This window comes from Lynx rufus, unplaced genomic scaffold (assembly GCF_022079265.1).
Source record: "Lynx rufus isolate CCGP_SWC_20201006 ecotype Redwood Valley unplaced genomic scaffold, mLynRuf1.p SCAF_3, whole genome shotgun sequence".
In the NCBI taxonomy this organism is placed as follows: domain Eukaryota; kingdom Metazoa; phylum Chordata; class Mammalia; order Carnivora; family Felidae; genus Lynx; species Lynx rufus.
In genome coordinates, this window is record NW_025814845.1 from 127,531,259 (window position 1) to 127,553,849 (window position 22,591).

The window sequence follows — 22,591 nt, forward strand, 5'->3', positions numbered from 1 at the left end:
CTCCAGAAAAATGACTTTTTGTTGCAGATGCTCTCTAATTAGAAAGTCAGCCAGTCCTTGTTTGGATGTTATTGCAGCTCCTTTCTAGGTCTCAGTGGTAAAAGGACAGGCTAGCAGAATCTGTAACGAAGCTTTAGCCTTAACGCTGCCCAATGACCACTGGAGAAGAAAATAAAGAAATAATTGCACCTGGTTTGATTTAGAAAGTCTCATTTTGCAAAGCTGCCCTCAGTCAAAAGTGAAGCCTTTTATGTGATGAGACAGCGGACGCCTCTCTTGTCAGTTACGGTTTGTCATGTCTTCCTCTTTTCCTTCTTAGTCTGTAGATCTTTTCGCTCTGTTGCCCCAAGCCAACATCCTGCACCACTGAGAACAAGGGATATTTTTTCTTTTTCTTTTCTTTTTTCTTTCTTTTTTTTCTCTTTTTTTCTGTTTTTTTTTTCTGTTTTTCTTTTTTTTTCTTTTTTTTTCTTTTTTTTTTTTTTTTTTTTTTCCACGGAGAAGGGTAGGGAGTATATCGTCTACACATTTGGACAAATTCGTCTTTTCTGCTCTTCACTTCATGTCCACATCAAAGTCCAGCACCAGCAGCTTGGTTTCCTCAGTCCCATTCCGACTCCCAACTGCACACACCAGCTTTGTGTTTGAAGCTCTGATCCGCCACACAACTCCCCCACTCCCCCCACTCTCCAATGTGACTAGGTTTCGAATAAATTCACCCGTTTTCAAGTCCCATAGTTTTACAGTTCCATCATCTGAGCTGGTAATTACAAAGTTCTTGTTGAACTGTAAACAGGTTACAGCACTCTGATGCTTGTTAGGACCTGGACGAAACCAAAGGAATTTAATTACTGGTTAGAAATCATGGTGATGGGTAAGTTACATTGTAATTGTACACTTCTACATTAGAACATACAATAAATGAGATATTTAAAATGCTGCATATTTAGAAACTGTGAGTATTTTCGGATCAGCAGCGTTGTAAGAAAATCTGGTAGCTCTTTGTAAACTGAAACAAGAGTTGTATTTTCCAGGAAGCTTTGTTAGCTACCAGGCACACATTTTGTTTTCTGGCTGTGCAAATAAGAGCTTTCTTAGTGGTGATGTGGAAAGCCCACCTTCATGTATTCTATGTATTCTGCTGATGGACAAATGGGCATGAGACCTACTACCCTACCACTTTGACCTGACCACTCAAAGGCGAAGGCTGAATGGACACAATTCCAAAACTCTGAGGAACAGATAATACTAATAGGTAAAAAGCTAGAATACAGACCACCAGATGGCCTCACTGAAACAAAACAAAACGAAAACAACACATTTTAAAGACTAAGACCAATAAAAAGTTAATCATGACATAAAATGTTAACACTGTTATGCCTCATTTAATATTAGTGGCTTTCACATGTTTCTTTCTTCATTTTACTGGGTGCTATTATTCCTTCCATCCTAGTTAAGTAGATGGTTAAAAGGTCTAAGCTGAGGCCAAAGCAATTTCCTATCAGATCAGAGATGTGCTTTTTTTTCCCCCAGTAAGGTAGCTCTTTAATTTAAAATCAGCCTACAAATTCAAAATTAAAAAAAAATGATGACTCAAAAAACAAAAGGAGTCTGTTGCTTCCGTGATACAGTCAAGATCTTTCTTCACATTGTCCTTTAAGGTTAGGTAGAGTTAACTGTACATGCAGGCGTGATTAAACAATTTTATATTAACACAATTTAAAACAATTTCTCAAGCGTAGCCTTGTTCTGTCAAGTCAGAGTGGAAATGCTCATAAACTTATCCAAAATAAGCATTTTCATTTTGTATGAGGTTAACTCTTTTTGTGACATAAAAGCTCCATATTTCTTTTGACTGACAAACCCATTTTTAATGAACACAACTAAAGCTGAGTAGCCAATACTTACCTTGCAATGTTTGTAAACATTGTCCTGTTTTGATATCCCAGATTTTAACTGTCGAATCTGCATTCCCAGAGACAAGAATATTGTCTTTGAGTTCCATTCCACTTGTTAACGATTGGTGTCCCGTTAACGTGTGAATGCAATTCCCCGTCTCCACATCCCAAACTCGAATTGATGTATCAAGAGATCCACTCACCACATGGATACCATCAAACTACAACAGACATAGTTTATTAGACTAGAAAGTGCAGATATTCTTAATATTATTTATTGACCTTAACCCTACAGGGCAGGAAAATAAAGCATGGGAAACCAGTAATGCCAGGACCAAAATGAGGTAACAGGATAAATGTAATCAAGTAAATCTACAGTGCACGTTCTCAGAAGCCTCTATCAGAATTGTTATCTATCTATCTATCTATCTATCTATCTATCTATCTATCTATCTATCTATCTATTTTTATGGCCAGTGGCTTCAAACTAGATGCAGAAACAAAACAAAACACGAACGCATTACTTTCAAATCATCTGGCCACACTTAGTAGCTAAATATCCGGGATAATTCAATAAGGATTACTATTGGAGTCTTACTTCACAACAGAAAGTTGAAACTATGGACAAAGCTTGTGATTAAAGGCTGTGTTTATCAACACACCTAAGGCATGAAAAGACTAGAGATAACTCTCATGATGTTTAAAAGTAAGTTCCATTAAAAACTGTAAAATAAAAACTTCATTTGTAAGAACCAAATGCTAATTAGGAAATATGCCAACAGATAATTATATCTGAAATTATAAGAGGTGGCATTTTGATAACAAAAGCAAGCGATATAGGTACCTCTTCTCCAGCTTCCCAGCTATACCAAAATGCAATAAATATCAATTCCTAGAATATCTATAATAATATTGCTACCTCTTCTCTCAATCTAATGGTCTACTTAAATGAGAATATTATATTCATTAAGGTTCTGAGCATATCACAAAACATAAAAAAAACTTTAGCCAATTCTCTCTCCACCAAATTCATAATCTTTTCTAAGTTAACATACCTTTATTATATGCCAATATTTTGTGACATAGACAGTATTCCATGAATTAAGAAACAAATATCCCAAGAATAGAGAACTGTCAGCATTGGGACTGTGTACTAATGTGCTGATCACTAATAGGCAGTAACTGGTAAATAAACTATATCAGTAATGGACAAATTTTTACAATGAAAATGCTGTCTTTCAGAAAATAAAACAAGACCCATTTGCTAAACTTTCTATTAACCTATTTATTTCAAAATATGGCAACCTACTCAAGAATATCAGGTTCAAATGTAAACAAAAAACATCAGTTTAGTCAAATCCAGTTCTTTGTGACTACAAATCACTCGCCCTGTGCTGGTAGAGCATCTGGTAGAGCAGCTTTATGTAGAAAGGCTCCACTTCCACTGTGAATGGGGATGGAATCACAATTACATGGTCCATCAACTTGCAGCTATCAAGGCAAAGGGGCAGCTTTTGGCCAAATTAATCCTCTGCTAAGGAGTTTATTAAAATCCAGGTTATTTTCCTATGAGACTATCTACCCAATAATTAATATAGTAATACTTAGGGCTCCAAAGTCTCAAGTTCCAAGACAAATATTTGTATTTTATAGGAAAAATGATCACAGAAAAATTTAAACAAATCATTTGAGTTCAAAATTTATACTTTCTTCATGCCAATTTTATTTTATTTATTTAAAAAAAATTTTTTTTAACGTTTATTTATTTTTGAGACAGAGAGAGACAGAGCATGAACGGGGGAGGGGCAGAGAGAGGGAGACACAGAATCTGAAACAGGCTCCAGGCTCTGAGCGGTCAGCACAGAGCCCCACGCGGGGCTTGAACCCAGGGACCGTGAGATCATGACCTGAGCTGAAGTCGGACGCTTAACCGACCGAGCCACCCAGGCGCCCCTCTTCATGCCAATTTTGAACTATATGATATAACAGAATGATTTGATCTGTATTTTTTGGATTGTATTGAATCAGCTATTTGACAGCAATTGTCTGAGTAAAACAATCTTATGATTCATCAGTAAAGCATCTAAGGGATAAAAGAGATAGGATCTCTTACCTGTAATGAATAGACTCTATTAGTATGCCCCTGCAACGTGTGTAGACAGGTCTCAGTCTCTGGATCCCACACCTTCACCATAAAATCATATGCTCCACTAACAACCCTCCTGCCATCATATTGAACACAGCGGACTGCTGCTACATGACCCATCAAAACATGTAAACACTGGCCTGTCTCAATATCCCAAACCCTAAGAGTGGCATCTCGAGAACCGCTAACAACTCTGTAAGGGGAAAAAAAAAAAACAGAAAAAAAGTATTAGAATTTTTAACAGCATGAGTAAACGTGATATACAAAGTCAGTGGTTATTATATTTTTTCTTTTCTTAAGCAGGAACACCTGTTTTCAAAGAAATCCTATATAAAACTGTGATATATAAACATTCACAAGTCAAGTTACTCTGGTTGGGAAGCCTAGAGTTCTGCCTGCTTTTGGTTCCTCCATTTATAAGGGGCTGTGGAGCACCTCGGGTTCTGTGGGACAATTTGAAAACTATTGTATTGTATTTGAAGAAGGAGAAAGAGAAGGAGGAGGAGGAGGAGGAGGAGGAGGAGAAGGAAGAGAAGAAGCATCAGCAGCAGCTGCCACTACTGCCAAGTGATAAATATATACAATAAGATCTTGATTTTAGAAATAAAATGCTAATGTGGGCAACATGTATAAAATGTTAGTGGGAGAACTCTGGTGTAGTATTTTGAATTTTACATTTCTTCTTTATTCTTTATGCCATTTCCCAAAATTTTAATTATGAATATATATTCTCTTTGTGATTAGGGAAAAAATTAATAAATGTTATTTAACAAAACAAATCTGAATTTGAAATTTAAACAGCTGAAGATATGTGCTTTACACCGTATAATTCTGGTAAAATTTACTAGTTTTAGAAAATCCTCAAATGAAGGCTGCATATGCTTATATCTATAGTCAATAGGCATGGAGGCATTAAGATATACAGATTTTAGAAGATACACATAGGGAGGCAACAATAATCCCTTAAAAATTTGGCCTGACATTATTAAAACTATGCTCTTCTGAAGACCAGAGTGATACTAATATTACAATCGCCTTTGGATTACAAAGGAGAGCTGAAAACTCAAGTATCTTCATGTCATTCCAAAGAGATAATGAAAGGCCATAGATTCCACATTTGGAAGAGCAGAAAATGACAGCATTGAGTGATTTAAGTCAGAACATAATGGAAACTGAAATACAAGGTCTCTCAATATCAAACCCCCCAAATTTTAATAGTAGAGCGCACTGTTCAAAGTAGATTCAAACTACATATGAGAAGATACTTTTCTTCACATATTACAAATCTAGTGTGAAATCTGCTTAATGTAATGGTTCTCATAAAGAAGATGCTGTGGACAGAATTAAAGGTAAGGACTGCAGGAGATTCATGGTAAGAACCATCAGACCTTTTTTGACAAAGTAAAGTCGAAATCACATTTGTTTAACAGGGATACTGTGAAGACATGCCAATAGGAGATCGAAAGGATTTTAATAGGAGGGCTTTGTAGGAGGAGATCAAAGCAAGAGTGAAGGCAGTGAGAAGAAAAAAAGGCAAGCAGTTTGGTTTGGCTGAAACTATTTTGAAAACTGGATTGAGGATTTCTTCCTTGATTCGATAGACAACAGAAGGCTCTCAAAGGGCAATGACACTATCATAATTAGAAAAGAATTCTCTGTCAGCCATGTAAAAGGTGAGAAAACCAAGTGTGAAAGCTATGTCAATAGTTCAGGTGACTGGTAATGAGAATAAACTAAAACCCATGGGCCTCAGCTTTTGCCTAGATATAAGGGGATAGGATGGAGTGGAGGTAGGGTGGGTGGGTATTTAAAAAGACTCAGAAGCTTGAAGCCTGAATAACTGAATTTATCCCACTAGCAGGGATATAAACACCAAAAAAAAAAAAAAGAGAGAGAGAAATTTTTGAAGATGATGAGTCATCAAAGCTGTACAACAATAAAACGGTACACAAGATTAGAAAATAGAGTTTCAAGGAGGAAGCCAACAACACTACTAAATGAAGACGGAAATTTAGACAATCCCCCAATTTTAAGCCAACACACTACTGCTTTGCTAGTATAGAAACATCTGAAGTCTAATAAAGTCTAATTTAACATCACATTATCACTATCTCTCTAATAAACACAGTTTTATACAACTGAACTCTACACAAAAGGCCTCAGATTCACAAGTAACAGAGAAAGGATTTCCCCTTACCTTTTTTCATGGAGATGCATACAACGGACAGTGGAAGTATGCCCATACAAGGTGTGTATACATTCTCCGGTCTCTGCATTCCACACTTTTAGAGTCCGATCTGTAGATCCACTAATGATGATATTGTCTCTCATCTGTGATGACCATACTCCACCTGTGTGTCCCACTAATGTTCTCAGACACTGGAAAAACACTTAAGATGATTACTTTTGGGTAGAAAAGAAAATGATGTATTATAACATTTCAGTAGCTCATTAAATTTGGGGTAAAGTTATTTACAAAATTTGACTGGCACATCAGAAAATAATTCCTCACATCAATATAACATGATCCCATAACTATTCATTGGTTTTTTTATTCAGTAGCATTATATATTAAACACACACGTACAACTGAGGAACAAGTATGTAGAAAGTAAAACATTTCTCATTAAAGTAAGACAGCTCCAGCCTGGTCTTTTTGATGAAATAATGCTAAAATTGCAACTTCTTTCTTCCATATGAATGGATTCAGTGAAAGAACACCAACTGTGTTAGGTGTGGCTTACATACCACATTTCATCTGAATCTGCCCCAAGGCAGTAGTTAGGAGCCAGGCAAAGTACCTCTGGACAAGTAAAGACAGATATTAAAACTCTGAAATAAGTCCAAAGCTAATATTACACTGTGGAAATATGAAGTTGCTCTAAAAAAATTTCTAACATCTGACTTGGAATATTTTAGAAGATTCTTGCCCAAGAATCAACGTGTTGTAAGACATTTTAAAAGACAAGGTTTTTGTTTTTTTCACATTTTCCTCTACTTTTTTTAGCTGGTCAGTTACTTAAGTCATGAAAACATTCTCCATTGGACAGATAAAAATAAGTACTCACTACAGAACAATTAAAATATAATACTGCGTACAGTGAAATTAATTGCTTAGACTACTTCTTTTCTTCAAACTCCTTCACTTATATATCGTATCTGCCTAACTTTCATCTCATAGGGCTTGAGATAAGTCTACATTAACATGATTTATTCAACTTCTAAACTATAGGTAAGTTACCAACAAAGCAGAAAAAACACATATCCCTCAATCATAGTTTTTAAAAAGTTTAAAAAAGACAATATAAGCGAGATGGCTAATAAAAGTGGGAAAAATTAACCAAAAAAAGATAAAGCACACCTGTGAGAATTATACAATAGCGAAGTCACAAAGATAGACTGACTATTTACAAGAAGAAACTAATGACATCGTATCCTGAGAAACATGATCTTTGTGCCACCGGAAAAACTAAATAAATTAGAAGCTCTGATATTTGTTATCAAAATAAGCTGCAGTCAAAAATGAACCCTTATTTTTTTCCTGGTTGGTCCCTGCAAAGGCATACATAAAATGTGAAGTGTGGAAAGAAGAAAGCTTACTTTGCCTGTGACCGCTGACCAAACTTTTAAAGTGTTGTCATCAGAACCACTAACTATTCGGTTACCACAGAACTGCAAGCATGTGATCACATGATCATCATGTCCCTTCAGAACCTACAAGATAGATGAGCAGATTAGAAATATATTATTAAACTAAATTTTTTAAAATACCAGTGAAAAGAAAAATAAAGACACAAATAGGAGCCTCAATCTATAGTCTATTTCTTAAAATACAATTTATATAAAATATGAAGTAGCATCCATCCTTCCTGAATGATGAATCAAGTACTAAACATTTTCTTTGTTTTCCATATTCTATGATTTTTATACTTGAGATATCAACTATTAAAATTGAGTCAAGACTTTTATGAGTCAAAAACTCATAAAGATGGTTCAAACACAAATGTATTTTATAATCATCTCTATCTATTCAAACCAAAAACTATGCATCTATGGATTGCAATTTTCACACACAAAAACAAAAGTACCTACAAACGAGAAAGACAAAAGTAACGATAATTATCAACTTTTTTCAACTTAAAACAAAAAAAAGCCTGTTATAATGTATACATATTAATGTAACGGTATCTCTAATTGCTTTTTTCCGGTTGTATAATATAAGCATTTTTGTCACTCTTTATATACTTAGGATAAGACAGAAAATCAGTATTACACTTAAATTTAGAGAAATAAAACTCAGAAAAGCCACCAAAAACACAAAACATGCGCACTGCTCAAAAAATCACGTTCTAACTACGTGGTCAGAGAGCAAGCAAAATCTCAAGCATATGACACAAAATTCAACAGGATACTCAGAAATTGTCACTTACATAAGATAGAATGACATGCAATTCAACTCATCTTTTATTCAAGTACAATTAGTTGTCAGACTGGAGAAATTAGCAACAGAGCAATGCTGTCAGTTACATTTTCGGTTATTTTAAAATATATTATTTTCTTTCCACAGGAGATAGGTGTCAAGTTATACTGCTGGCCAAGAAGAGTGTATCAGGTACCAACACTGATCAGTGCTTTCTGTTATACTGTGCAAGAGTTCAGTTACCTTAGGAGATTTGAGTTCTCCTCGCCTCCAGTTAGTATCAATTCTGTGCTGTCTGATATATGCACTTTTCCATGGACTATGTATGAAACCTGGTTTTATTACTTTTCTTCTCTTGATGTGCAATGGTTCATCAATACCTAAAGTTTTAAAGAGATAAAGAGTATAACTGCCATCACCAATAATAAAAATTACCCATTTTATAATGTACCTCAATTTCCCTTATGCTCAAAACCACTGAAATACAGGACACTGTCCAATTTCTAATACTAATACTGTATTATAAAACGATAATGTAAAGTTTGCATTCTCTGTGGCATGTTTTCATATTGACTTTTTCATTTCTTTCTCTAAATAATTCTATGAAACGTTGGATGTCAGGATGTACAGAAATGTGAGCCCTTATGCAATGTTTGTGAGAATATAAAATGGTATATTAGCTGCTATGGAAAAGAGTATGCTGGTTCATCAAAAAAATTAAACACAGAATTACCATATAATCCAGCAATTCCAATTCTGGATATACACCCAAGAGAATTGAAAGCAGAAACTTGAACAGATACTTGTACACCCACGTTCATAGCTGCATTATTCAAAATAGCTGAAAGGTGGAAGCATCCCAAGTGTCCATCGATGGATGAATAAAGAAACAAAATGTGGGATATATACAGTGGAATATTTATTCAGCCTCGATAAAGAAGAGAATTCTGACACATGCTACCACACAGATGTGCCTTGAAGACAGTATGCAAAATGAAACAAGTCAGTCACAAAAAAGCAAATACTGTATGATTCCACTTATATGAGGCACATAGACTAGTAGTCAAACTCATAGACAGAAAACAGAATGATGGATGCTAGGGGCTGCAGGGAGGAGGAACGAGTTCCTGTTAAATGGATATCAACTCTCAGCTGGGAAAGATGAAAAAGTTCTAAAGCTGAATTGTACAAAACATGAATGTATTTCATGCCACTGAACTGTAATTTTAAAAATGGTTAGAATGATAAGTTCTATCTTAGGTATATGTTACCACAGTTTTTTAAAAAGTCATTAAAATAATGATTCTATGAGAGAAGGTAAGGCAGGGATAATTAATCCCACTTTGTGTATATAGACACTTGAGAAGAGAAGGTTTCACTAGTCAAAGCTACAGACAGGACAAAAGCAGGACAGAAACCAAGTATCCTGGATCTTCACCTTCCAGCTTTATTAACCATCAGTGCCCCTCATCAACTGTGATCTCCATGAAGGGGAGGGTAACCTGTAGAGTACCTGTCTCATGCTCTACTTTTCTTTCTAAAAATTTTTGCTTATCAGAGGCAAATCATATTTTTACATTTTTTTTCAAAAATATAATTTTTTTAGATGCCTGCTGGAAAAAAAAGTCCTTTTGTTATTTAATATAGATAATACCTTCTCCTCTACTAAGAAAGGAGATTTTTTTTCTTTTCCTTTGTTCTGTTTATTTTTTTTTACAATTTTCAAGAACATAAACTCCATGATGGGAAGAAAATGGGAGTTCAGTACTATATCCCCAACATTTAAGAATCTCTAGCTCATAGGAGGTGTTCAATAAATGTTTGTGAAAGAAAAGAATAGAATATGAAATATTTGAATACTGTTAATATAATTTTGGGGTTTCCTTTCCTCCTTCCTTCATTATATGACTGAGTAGACATTTATTAGTGTGAATTCCAGTGAGTTTCTCTCCCAAGGACAGTTGCAATTATAACTTGATCTTTAATTGTGAGTACTGGAGAGACGGACACCTTTCTCATCCATGAAACTGCTGGTAGAAATTAATCGCTATCTTATTTTAAACAAAAATTCCTATTTAGGTCTTTGGTTTGTCCTTCCTTTAAACTGAGGTATAGCTGACATACAATATTAGTATCAGGTATACAGCACAATGGTTCGATATTTATATACACTGCAAAATTGTCATGACAATAAATCTAGCTATCCTCTGTGAACTTACAAAGTTACTACAATATTATTGACTCTATTGCCCATGCTTACATTACATCCCCATGACTTACTTATTCTACAACTAGAAGCTTATAGTTCTTAATCCCCTTTACCTATTTTACCCGCCTCCCCAATTCCCCTCTCCTCTGGCAATTAACAATCTGCTCTCTGTATACATGGGTCTGTGTTTTGCTTTGGTTTGGTTTTTTTTTTAGGTTTCCTCTAAATCATCCTCATCCGATCTTTTCAGACTGGGAAGCAAATCAGATACATTTGCTATTCGTTACTATCGCTCATTAAAGGGGTTAGCTGTGAGATCTAGCTCATTTGAATGTGTGGGGTAACCTGTGGATTTTATATAAGTAGGTGAATGTCAATGAAGACTAATTTTTCATTCTTTGATCAGCGGCCAAAGTTCTCTTTTTTCAATTCTACGTGCACATTTAAAACTTCTAATTTTTACTTTTTGCTATTTGTTTTCAGAATCACTTTGCCTTTTCAAAGTCTAAAGATTTTCTCTTTGTGATTTTGAACCTTACCCTCTTCTTTGCATTTCTCTCTCCAGAGAAGGTTGTCTTCAGCCAAAATTCTCCAGTAGCGACAAGTCTGAGCCGCTTGTAGCAGGTCTTTGGGTTCCAGGAATGAAAGCACATAAAGTGCCAGCTATGAAAAGCAAAAGCACAGTATGTCCATATTTAAAAATACACATACAAAAATAATAAGTTAATTATTTACTATAGAATGAAGCACTTTTAGATAAACACAATATAATTCTACATTCTAATTTTTGAAATTGACTTTCTAATAGTTAATCTTAAATATATATCAGGCTTAAAAAACTCGCTCTATTGGTTTTTATGAACTTCACTTGACTAACGTCACCTCTGCAAAGAATACTTAAGCTTCTCTGCCTCTGCTCTTTTGCTCTGTGAGCCTCAACTCAAGAATTCTACCATTTATGTACATATGTATGTGTATGTATACTTTATTAGTCATTTAGATTTTGTACTTTTCTCTCCCCACTACCATGTAAATTCACTGAAGTTATGACATAAATTAAGGAATGAGATTTCAGGAGCGCTTGAGTGGCTCACTCTATTGAATATCCAACTTCAGCTCAGGTCATGATCTTGTGGTTTGTGAGTTCGAGCCCCGCATTGGGCTCACTGCTGTCAGCCCTGAAGCTGTCAGCACAGAGCCCACTTCAGATCCTCTGTTCCACATCCCTCCCCAACCCTCCCCCGCTTGCACTTTCTCTCTCTCTAAAAAACAAATGAACATTAAAAAAAAGAAATGAGATATCTAGATATTCTGTGTGGTAGGATTTCAGATCACTTCTGATAGATAAGATTAATAGTTCTTTATCACATCAAAGTGTCTATTATCACAATGATGAACTTCTCAAACATTTATACCCTTCAATGTAAATGACAAGAGGGTACAATTACTAAACTGCTCCACAGACATATAAAAGCAATTAGGTTCTAATTACTTTACATTGCTGGTGGGGATTTTCTTGATGGGCCAGATATATTTGTATATTTGTACCAGCTCTTTGGTATATCACTGATTTTAAAATTTTGTTTCCAAGGGTTGCAAACCATCATTTTTTTTTTAAGCATATATAGTCAATTCAAGTAAATAAGGGAAGAAGAAAGAAAAAAGAGGGGGATGGTAACTTGTGAGTATGCTTATCCAGTTAGCCTCACTAATCACATAAAAATTTAAATTATGATATTAGAACCCAAATGATCTAAACAAAGCAATAAAGTTTAGTGTTCACAGAAATTAAATTACAAGAATTAAAACAAACTATCATTTAAAGGGCCAAAGGCCATACAGGGAGTAAAAGCACAATTTGAATTATTATCTGATGCTAACCAGTAATTACATGATATAAATTATGCTTACCCAAGAACATTATATAGAGAGAGCTCATCATTAATCACATATTTATTGAGTACACTTCATATAGAAAGTACTCCAGCCAGTCAGTATTCAATTTAATACTGTTACTGATAAATGACAGAAAAAACCTTTTTGTGGAATAATTATTTTTGATCTATCGGAGAAGCCCATTCAGGACCATATTTAGAAACTGAGTAATTTTAAACAAAAAGGCATAACTATATCCAACAATCTACATATATGTGTATACATACATACACATATACAAATACACAAACATAGACACAGATATAGATAGATATAGGTATCAACATTATACTTTTCTAATGGATACTCTATAAGTCACTTAACTTTGAAATTAAGCCTGGGCAAGTTGTTTAGTGCCAGTATAACAGTAGTGATAACACCATATTTTTCTTCTATGTGAAATTCATATTTAATATAGAAATTAAAAGGCACAAAGTTATATTTGTGAAAAAGAGATGCTATTTAATGCCCAACATATTTAAAATGGTCATCTGAAAAAGTCTTATTCTTTGTTTTAGTTATCCAGCTGAAGTAGAAATCAGGTAATTTACAGAAACAGGCAATAGATCTTAAAGGCTAGAAAACGAATCCAGAGCACCTTAGATTTCAAAGGTACATCCTAAATCATCTATCATTTCCTTCATTACTGGTGATTATGAGCTCACCTAGTCCAGTGTCTGCACGCATTAAAGAGAAATGCATTAAAGAGTAAAGAAACACTTAGGTGCTAACGAAAGTTGAAGTGCTAACTCCACAGGTAACTGGTACATTTTTCCTTTAAAACAACAGAGGCCCTAACTCAACCATGAATTTCAACTTATTCTATTTAAATCTAGTCATTCTATTAAAAACATCTAAGTATTGTAGAAAATACACATAGGAAAATAAAAAATATGAAAAAGAAAATCAGAACCAGTAAAAATATAAATCATAAAAGAAGTTAAGTTTAAATCAGGGAAAAAGTAGAACACAAATGCACTGGCAACAATATCTTACATGGTTTTTTAATTAAACTGCCAAGCACAAAAGGAACAACAATTAGTTATACAATTCTTAACGTGTATTATGGGGGAAGTACAACAATTCCTCAAAGGAAGCAAGGTTTAGTCATGTGGGGCTCCTTGCAGGAGGCAGAAAGTGGGCATTGTCCCGAACAACATCTCTATAATACTATAGCAGAGGAGTATAGGTTTGTTGTGGCCAAGTAAAATGGTCTGGCTAATCCAATTTTCTATTCATTTGTCTTTTTTTTTTTTTTTTTTTTTTTTTAATGCTTATTTTGAGAGAGAGGGAGGCGGGGGGCGGGGCGCAGAGAGAAAGAATCCCAAGCAAGCTCTGCACTGTCAGTGTAGAGCCCGACATGGGGCTCGAACTCACAAACCATGAAATCATAACCTGAGCCAAAATTGAGAGTTGGATACTTAACTGATTGAGCCATTCAGACACCCCTCTTTTCATTTCTCGTAAAGGTAAAATCTGGATTAGTAATTCCTCCTAAGGCCTCAACAGACAGAAGCTCTTAAATTGAACATCTATTTTAAATAACCTTTTCCTTGACCAAACTTGTCATTTCAGTGAGAGTTGCTATTTTTTGTTTTTCTCTTTAACCTATGTAAGAGACCACCATATTATACGTGAGAGGGAACTAATACTTTCCCAGAAAATTGCTGTATTTCCCTGGATTGAACTAGTGAAACAGGGGGTTAAAAAAAAGAATAAAGAAATTGTTGGTTGATCTTATGTTAAGAGTTCAGGTTTGGGGGGTACCTGAGTGGCTCAGTTGGTTAAGCATCAACTCTTGATTTTGGCTCATGATCTCACGGTTCATGAATTTGAACCCCGCATGGAGCTCTGCGTGACAGTCTGCTTGGGATTCTCTTTCTCTCCTTCCCTCTCTCTGCCCCTTTCCTGCTTGCTTGCTCTCTCTCTCCAAATAAATAGCAAATAAACTTTAAAAAAATTGAAGAATTTAGGTTTTGTTCTAGGTCATCTACTGAATCACTATGCTTTTCTTGGCATTTATTTACAAAAATAAGGATAATGCAGTATATCACAAGCCTCCCATGTGAGACTAGTGACATTTTAATCAAGGTTTTTGAGATTAAAAAGAAAGTGTTGATGGGGCGCCTGGGTGGCTCAATCGGTTAAGTGTCTGACTTCGGCTCAGGTCATGATCTCATGGTTTGTGAGTTCGAGTCCCACATCCGGCTCTGTGCTGCTGACAGCTGGGAGCCTGGAACCTGCTTCGGATTCTGTGTCTCCCTCTCTCTCTGCCCCTCCCCGGCTCACACTCTGTCTCTTTCTCTCTCTCTCTCAAAAATAAACATTAAAAAAAAAAAGAAAAAGTAAGTGTTGGTAAAGAGCTTTGAGATCTGTTGAAAGGAATTATAAGAAAATCATTACAGGTCCATTTCCTGACATGAAAGTAGTGATGTTTTAAATAATAATAGCACTTAGTCTCCAATAAGATAATAGTTTCCTTAAGGACTTAGATCTATACCATTCTTTCTCCAAATATAAAATAAAGCATTTTTTCAAAATATGAAATGTTTCCTAGTAGTTGAAAAAGAGGGAAAATGCAGAAGATCTGCTAAGCCAGAGCTCACTCTTGTTCTTTTCTCTAGCCTCCCTACTTTTCCCTCAGGCAATCTTGAAAAGAACACTTAATCCAAAAAAATCTTTATTGCATTTACACTGGTTATCAATAATTTGTGCTTAATTCTTAGACTCTTAAAAATATTTTCATAGTCTTCGGATTTTAAGTATTTTTTGTGTTCAAAAGTTATTATGGAAATACAAATAAAGCAAAACAAAAGATTCACCATTTTTAGAGACAAGAGGATAAACTAGACTAAGAGAAAGTCTGTATTTTAACAAAAATACTACCTTCTAAAATAAGGAGGATATCTAGGGAAACCATGAAGAAAATATTAGAGGGACTAACTTTACTTTCAGTCAAATACTTATAAAAGTGCTACCTATTATGAATATCCTTCTGGAAGCAAAGAGAGCTTATGTCATTTCATAAGCCAATTCTATTCAAAAGGTTCAGGTTTAGCATGAGCCAGCAAGAATAAAAAATTTTTTCTGGGACAATGCTATTTTTTTTTTTTTTTTTTTTTTTGCCACTTAAAAAAAATCATTCCAAAGAAGAAACATTTCAGGAAAAAGATATTATTTCCACTTTGCTTTCTCTTAAAGTAATGCTTAGTTTCATACATTAAATATGATAAAACTATTTTATTCATATCCAATGTGAAATTATTGAGACTATGTTTAATGCCCTTAGGATATTTAGAATGGTTATCCAAAAAAACCGACTCTTTTTCTCTTCATATTAGAAGTTTTAAGATCATTTGCAGTAGTATATTAGTGTCTTATATATTGTTTTCTTAGCTGACATATAATTAGTGGCACATAAATAATTTGTGAAAATATAAACCATGTGACATTGATTATTTAATGTCATATTATTTGTTTGCTGACAGAAATGAAACTGTGAAGCCTATAACATCAATAAAAGAACAACATCTAAGCTATGCCTCATTTATGCAGCCAAGAATGCCCATGTGATCAAAATCAATCTATGATAAAAAATAGTGTCAGTTCACATAAAGATATAAAAACTAGGCATAAGTAATTCCAAAAGAAATGCCATAAGGATGTAATCGATGCAGGAAATCTGTGAGAGTGTGTGTGTGTGTGTGTGTGTGTACGTGCGCGCGTGCATGGGAGAGAGCGAGCGAGAGAGATGGGGGAAAGACGAAGGATGATTAGTAGAAAAAGATACACATGTGAAATTCCACATATTTAAAAAAAATTACATAATGTGAGTTAACAGAGAACTATCATTCAATAGAATCATAAAACTATTAGTCTCAGAGGGATTTTGGAGAAACAAACAACAAAAATCTGTTTTAATAAAATCAGAATTTCTAAAAAAATCTGCTACTATATATAATAAATGTACCAAGACAAAAAGGTTGGGCTTCAAATAACCTGGGAAAAAATTATGATAAAGGAATAATCAAATTAATGAAACTCAATAGTTTACTCTCCTATGACTTACTGCAGGGGTGGAAAGAAGTCACTTAGTCCATAAATATACTTGAATCTGGAAATGATACTATTAAGTCATGGCAGCTTATCATTTACATCTCTCTTTAACACTAATTAAGAGCGTTAAACCGACAATACTGAATACCATAATTAGCATGACCATGTTTAAAGGTGGTCGCTATGGAGTTATATTATCAAATAGCACCCAGAAGAATATAATTGATAATCCTTACCTCTTTAGGGAGCAAGGAAATGAAGTCTCGTTGAAACTGGGGTTCTATCACTTGCATCATATGTTTTACTTGTGTTGGTTCACAACTATCAATAAGTTCATCTAAAGCAAGCAATTTCTCTGGTCCACTCCAGCTCTATCAAAAAGGAAGTAGAAATTTTTATTATTTTAATAGATGTCTCAAGCTATAAACTCATAAAGGAAAATCCACGTTTACACATAACATAAAAAGTGGCTGCTTACAGTGAAAGTTTCTCCAGGAGTCACTGAAGTGATAATCAATTATTCTCATCAAATTCACTAGGTACCTTTATTTTATAAAAGCTTAAGAAAAAGTCATGATTTTGACAAATATTTTTGTACCATATTATTATAAATATTATATGTTCATCTACTATCAAGATAAGAAATCAGAGTTTTATCTGGAAATATCAACTTGGGCTACTAAGTAAACAAGGTATTTTATATTCTTTCCAGTGGGCACCATAAAATTTGATAGTGTTAATAAGGAACCCATCTCAGAGGAGATTGGCAGCATGATTTAGAGAAAAATTAATAGCTGGATATACTGCAAATCTGACAAGTGTCTTCCACAAAATAAAAGAACTTTGATTTATTATGTGAAAATAATTTGAAATAAAAAGCAGCAAAAACATAAAACAGTAACTGACTTAGTGCTGATACTAGAATGTGAACAAAAGGGTCAGAAACAAAGTACTACTTATGGGAAAGACAAAAACACATTATTATACTTTAAAAAACAGAAACTACTTTATACTAGGGGATTATTAAAAAAAATTTTTTTTGCCAGTGAGGAACATCTGCACAGAAAAGCCATGATTCTTAAAAGGAAACATTAAAAAGCCATGTGAATAATTTAGAGTGTTAGAATTTCCCCTCAAAATAATCATGTAAAACATGTAAATAACTTTGTGATGCTTAAGTGAAAGAACATCCTTGACCAGGCTGATTTAAGTACCTTTGTGAATTATTATGTCCAATTTGACATTCCATTTCTTGCTCAAACTAGGAACCTGGATTTTGTAATATATGAAATGGATAATAATTGAAAACTGAGATATACTCAGGACACAGGAAGCCTTATTTAGAATGCTTTTTAAAGTACTGTAGTTTAAATTTTTTTTGTCCCTTTAGAATCTACAATGAATTTCATTGTAGATGAAACTCCTATTATAAGGTGTAGATTATGTTAATACTATCAAACATTTCAATAGTATTTCCAAAGCACTTATCACAAACATTATCTTACTTAATCATAAAAACTCTGGGAAACATTCCCATTTTACCACCAAATATGAGGAAACATAGACTCTAATAAATCGTATTCTTTTCTTTTACTTCTATATACCTGCATACCTAGAAGATTCTCCTTGAGAACCCACCTTGGACCCTTTTTAATTAGGGTGAGGACTTATGCACAGAAATAAAAACTACTCAAATATATGTATTTGCATACTCATGACCAATGAAAAGCAGTTACTTTGAAGTTCGACTGTTTTGTTCAGTTTTTCTCACACAGCTTCAAATCAAAATCTACCTCTTTAACAAAACTTACACTGATCATCTCCCCTCATCTCTGATCATTTACTATCAATACTATAAACTCTAATTTATTGATATAGATTCCTCATAGAATTGAAGGTGGGTTTTCATAAATATGTTGTTCCCCTCCATTCATGGACACAAGTATGAGGACATATCCAATTTGGGTAACGGATAACTTATGCTGACTTGATTAAAGTGCAGCTTTAAGTAACCTGATAGCACAATATTTCTACTTTAAGGCAATATACTTGTTTAATGTCTTTTTTTCAGTTAATGAATTATTACAGTTTTCTTAAGAAAGAAAAGGGTAGAAAAACATTATTAATACATGATATATTACTGCTAATAGATGGAAAACATATTTTATCAAGGATTTTAGGGGATCGGGTGTAGAATGTGAAAAGCCAGAATAAAAAATAAACAACTAATTCAGATTTTAAGTAAATACTAAAAGCTATGTCAGAAATTTCTATATATTTAAGCAAAGTCCATGACAAAAATTATGCTTGCATAGGAAAATATTTCTAAGATTTTAAACAATGTTTTTGTTTTAAACAATATTTGATTTAACAAGTCAAATAAAATTAAATGCATATCTGTGTTTAAATTATACATACATTCAACAGATGTTACTTTGTGACCCTTTATTTAAAAGTATACCACTGACAAGGATTAGCAACACAGGCTGCAAGCTAGGTAGTAAATGAGACTGTTTCCACCTACCACACATATTCAATAGTCTAATTACTTAAAGTCACTTTCCTTAGATGGTTTCGACAAAGGTATGAACCATATAGAAAGCTTTCCTCTCCCCAGCCTGGATTTCTTCCAGATTGGTATACAAAATTGCCCATTCAACATGTATTCTTAGATATGCAATAAAAACTTAACATATCCATGATCTTTCTCTTCAAATATGCATGTCCATAATCCTCCCTATTTCAGTAAACCGTAACTCTTATTCTCTTAGTTGCTCAAGCCAAAAACTCTGGAGTCATCCCTAACTCTCTCATTCTCACCACTGTTAGATGGTTCTGATCCATCAATGAATTTTAAGGCCTTAAACTTCAAAATATATCCAGAATCTGACTGTTAACTACATTGGCCTAGCTACTATATTATCTCTCGCGTGGATTATTCCTTTCCACAAGCTTCCTTGTTCTATTCTTCACAAAACACTCACTGATACTGCTAAAAATCACTCACTCTTCTGCTTAAAACCCTCTAGTGGCTTCCGACTTCAAAGTAAAAACCAGGGGCACCTGGGTAGCTCAGACAGTTAAGTGTCCAACTTCGGCTCAGGTCGTGACCTCATGGCTCATGAGTTTGAGCCCCAGGTTGGGATCTGTGATGACAGCTCAGAGCCTGGAGCCTGCTTCAGATTCTGTGTCTCCCTCTCTCTCTGCCCCTACCCCACTCGTGCTCTGTCTGTTTCTCTCTCTTTCAAAAATAAACATTAAAAACATTTTTCAAAAAAAATTAAAAGTAAAAACCAGTCTGGGTTGGCCTACAAGATTCTATTTCCTACTCCTTTCCCTCTTGTTTAGTCGCTTTAGCCATAGACAAACCAAGCATGCTCCGCTTCAGAGCCTTTTCACTTGCTGTTCCTGGAACATTCTTGCCCTTGATATCCACATGGCTTCTTCCCTATGTCCTTCCGAGACCAACTCCAGGCAACCTTTTTAAAACTGCAAACCAGTTCCAACCCCCCGCTCCCATTCCATCCCTCTCCTATAATGTAAGTTCTGTGGAAAAGAGTTTTTGGTCTGTTTTGTTCACTATTGTATTCCAAATCCAAAGTAGAACCTAGAACCAGTAATTATTTGTTGAATAAATAAATGAATCCCCAAAGAGTCAGGAAATACCACACCACCACTAACTCAAAATTCTCTCCAGAGAGTGTTTCTGGTATTTATATTTGATGGTATTACTAGGACTTACTTGTTTAGTTTGGCTCCAAGACTGATTCCAAATTTTTGCATACATGGTTTACCAGCAAGGGAAGTATGTATTAACTTGAAAAACTAGCAGTTAATGACTATATTAAAACAAAATAACAACAACCCTCATTCCTTTAATGAGGAATAGTGGAAACAGCAGTCAATTTCAGATCAGGAAACCCAACTTTTAGAGGTGATACTGACACTAATTAGATTACACTTTAACCTCTGCAGGCCTTATTTCTGCATCTGCAAAATTGCTGGATAATTCTGATAATTATTTTATTTCTGTTCTAAAAAAATAGTTGTCCTGGATGAAAGCATCTTCCTTTGGTCTTTCATGGTAAAGTTATGTGAGAACTTATTTAAGGAGATAGGAAAAACATTCCAAATTTGGCGAGGATCAAAAAAAACAAAACTTAATTTGTGGGCAAAATTGCAAATGCAAACTTGAAAATTCCCCACGAAAGGAGTATTTTATTTCAGATAATTAGAGAATGAAGGTAGTAGTGAAGAATATAAGAAGCACTGAACTGCAATTAGGGGCTGGGGTTTCACCAGTAAACTCACCATGGAACCATATGAAAGTCCCTTAATTACGTCAGGCTCTGGGCTGATGGCTCGGAGCCTGGAGCCTGTTTCCGATTCTGTGTCTCCCTCTCTCTCTCTGCCCCTCCCCCGTTCATGCTCTGTCTCTCTCTGTCCCAAAAATAAATAAACATTGAAAAAAAAAAAAATTAAAAAAAAAAAAAAAAAAAAAAAGAAAGTCCCTTAATTAATCTCAGAGACCCCACCTGTATAATGAGGGGCTTGGTCCAGACCAGTGTTTCCCAAATGCTGGTTGAGGAGTGTAAGAATCAGAGTCCTAGAACTCATCATCAAAGAGTCTGGTTCAGTAGTCAAGGTGGGGCTGAGGACATTTTGTGTTTTAAATAAACAACTCATCCAGTATTGATGCAAGTGACTCACAAACAGTGTTGGTTACTAGTCTGGATGATCTCTATACCCCATTCAGATATGTACACATTATGACTTTCGGTAGTACCACGCCTGAATTTCATGTGGTAAAGAACCGATTTCTCATGACTTTCTTAAACACACACTTTCTTCTTCACACAAGGTTTCTTAATCATACTGCCTCAAATACAATTGCAAAGTAACACTGAATTCATTTTATTTTGGCATAATCCTGTTTTGGTATTTTGTTGACTAGCAAATAAAAAAGATCTAAATAAAACAGAGAACATGTACAATTTCTAAGTGTTACCGTGGTACTTAATTAAATCCTTCAAGAGAGTGTTTTTGCTCCACTTTTAATGTCAAAACACATAAGTATTTTCTACTTTATCATTTAAAAAATATTTGAGTATTAGTATTTTCAAAGTACATTCATTATTTTAATGCAATGCAAATTTTTTTATTAAAATAATGCTAATAACATTTGTATGAAGCTGTTTTTAATAGCCCTTTTTTAGACCTGAGAAAACGGAGGTTCACAAAGGCTATTTCTTGACCAAGAGGAGAAACGAACATTGAGTCTCCACTATTATTTCCACATAAAGCTTTAAGCACATTTACATGTTGTCTCCTGTTTGACAACTTTTTAGTGTTGTATCTGTCTTACAGAGGATGAAAATAGGCAAGAGTGGTTACGTAATACCAATAAAATTACCTAGTATTAAGGGGCAAAGCCAAAATTTGTACTAAGATCTTTTTCTTCTAAGTCATATGTGCTTCTCATTTATATCAGGATGCCTCTAAATATAAATTTCAACATAAGATCATAATAATGTTATTGATGCCTTTACTTGCTCTAAAATTTTCAAGTAAAAAAACCTATATGTAACACCCAAATGCACAAACAAAATGACCAGTCCTCTGCCCCCAAATTAACAACCTGAAGCATCAATCTGGCTGCCAAAAAAAGTAGAACCAATGGCTACTAAAAATTTACACAGTACAAAATTTCTGGTTTTTTGTTTTGTTTTGAATTTCCACTTCAATTTTGCAATGCCATTTTGTTTCAATTTCCCTTTATCCAAAATGGTATATCATTTGTTCTCATTCCATTTATAAATTGAGTACAGAGTACTTTGTCGGAATAGATGGAGCTGGACCAAAACAATGCTGTATCACTGCCTTAGGAGCAATAGCAGAACAGTAAGGGGATGAGCTCTCCCATTTTG

The 22,591-nt window shown here is 34.5% G+C and overlaps 1 protein-coding gene across 4 annotated transcripts in view; it reads right to left on the reverse strand.

Annotated features, from left to right (window-relative positions):
* Window positions 1–482: 482 nt before the first annotated feature.
* Window positions 483–22,591, reverse strand: part of FBXW7 (F-box and WD repeat domain containing 7) — a 222,861-nt gene continuing 200,752 nt past the window's right edge. For 3 of the 4 annotated variants that reach the window (XM_047091435.1, XM_047091436.1, XM_047091437.1), the window contains 8 exons: window positions 16,901–17,035; window positions 11,213–11,336; window positions 8,708–8,844; window positions 7,645–7,758; window positions 6,242–6,423; window positions 4,012–4,237; window positions 1,909–2,119; window positions 483–824 (listed from right to left, as the gene is read on the reverse strand). In XM_047091435.1, the coding sequence (XP_046947391.1) occupies window positions 556–824; window positions 1,909–2,119; window positions 4,012–4,237; window positions 6,242–6,423; window positions 7,645–7,758; window positions 8,708–8,844; window positions 11,213–11,336; window positions 16,901–17,035 (1,398 nt within the window). In that variant the 3' untranslated portion in view covers window positions 483–555. Of the gene's footprint in view, window positions 825–1,908; window positions 2,120–4,011; window positions 4,238–6,241; window positions 6,424–7,644; window positions 7,759–8,707; window positions 8,845–11,212; window positions 11,337–16,900; window positions 17,036–22,591 lie in introns of those variants that run through there. The other variant, XM_047091438.1, reaches the window with a different exon arrangement.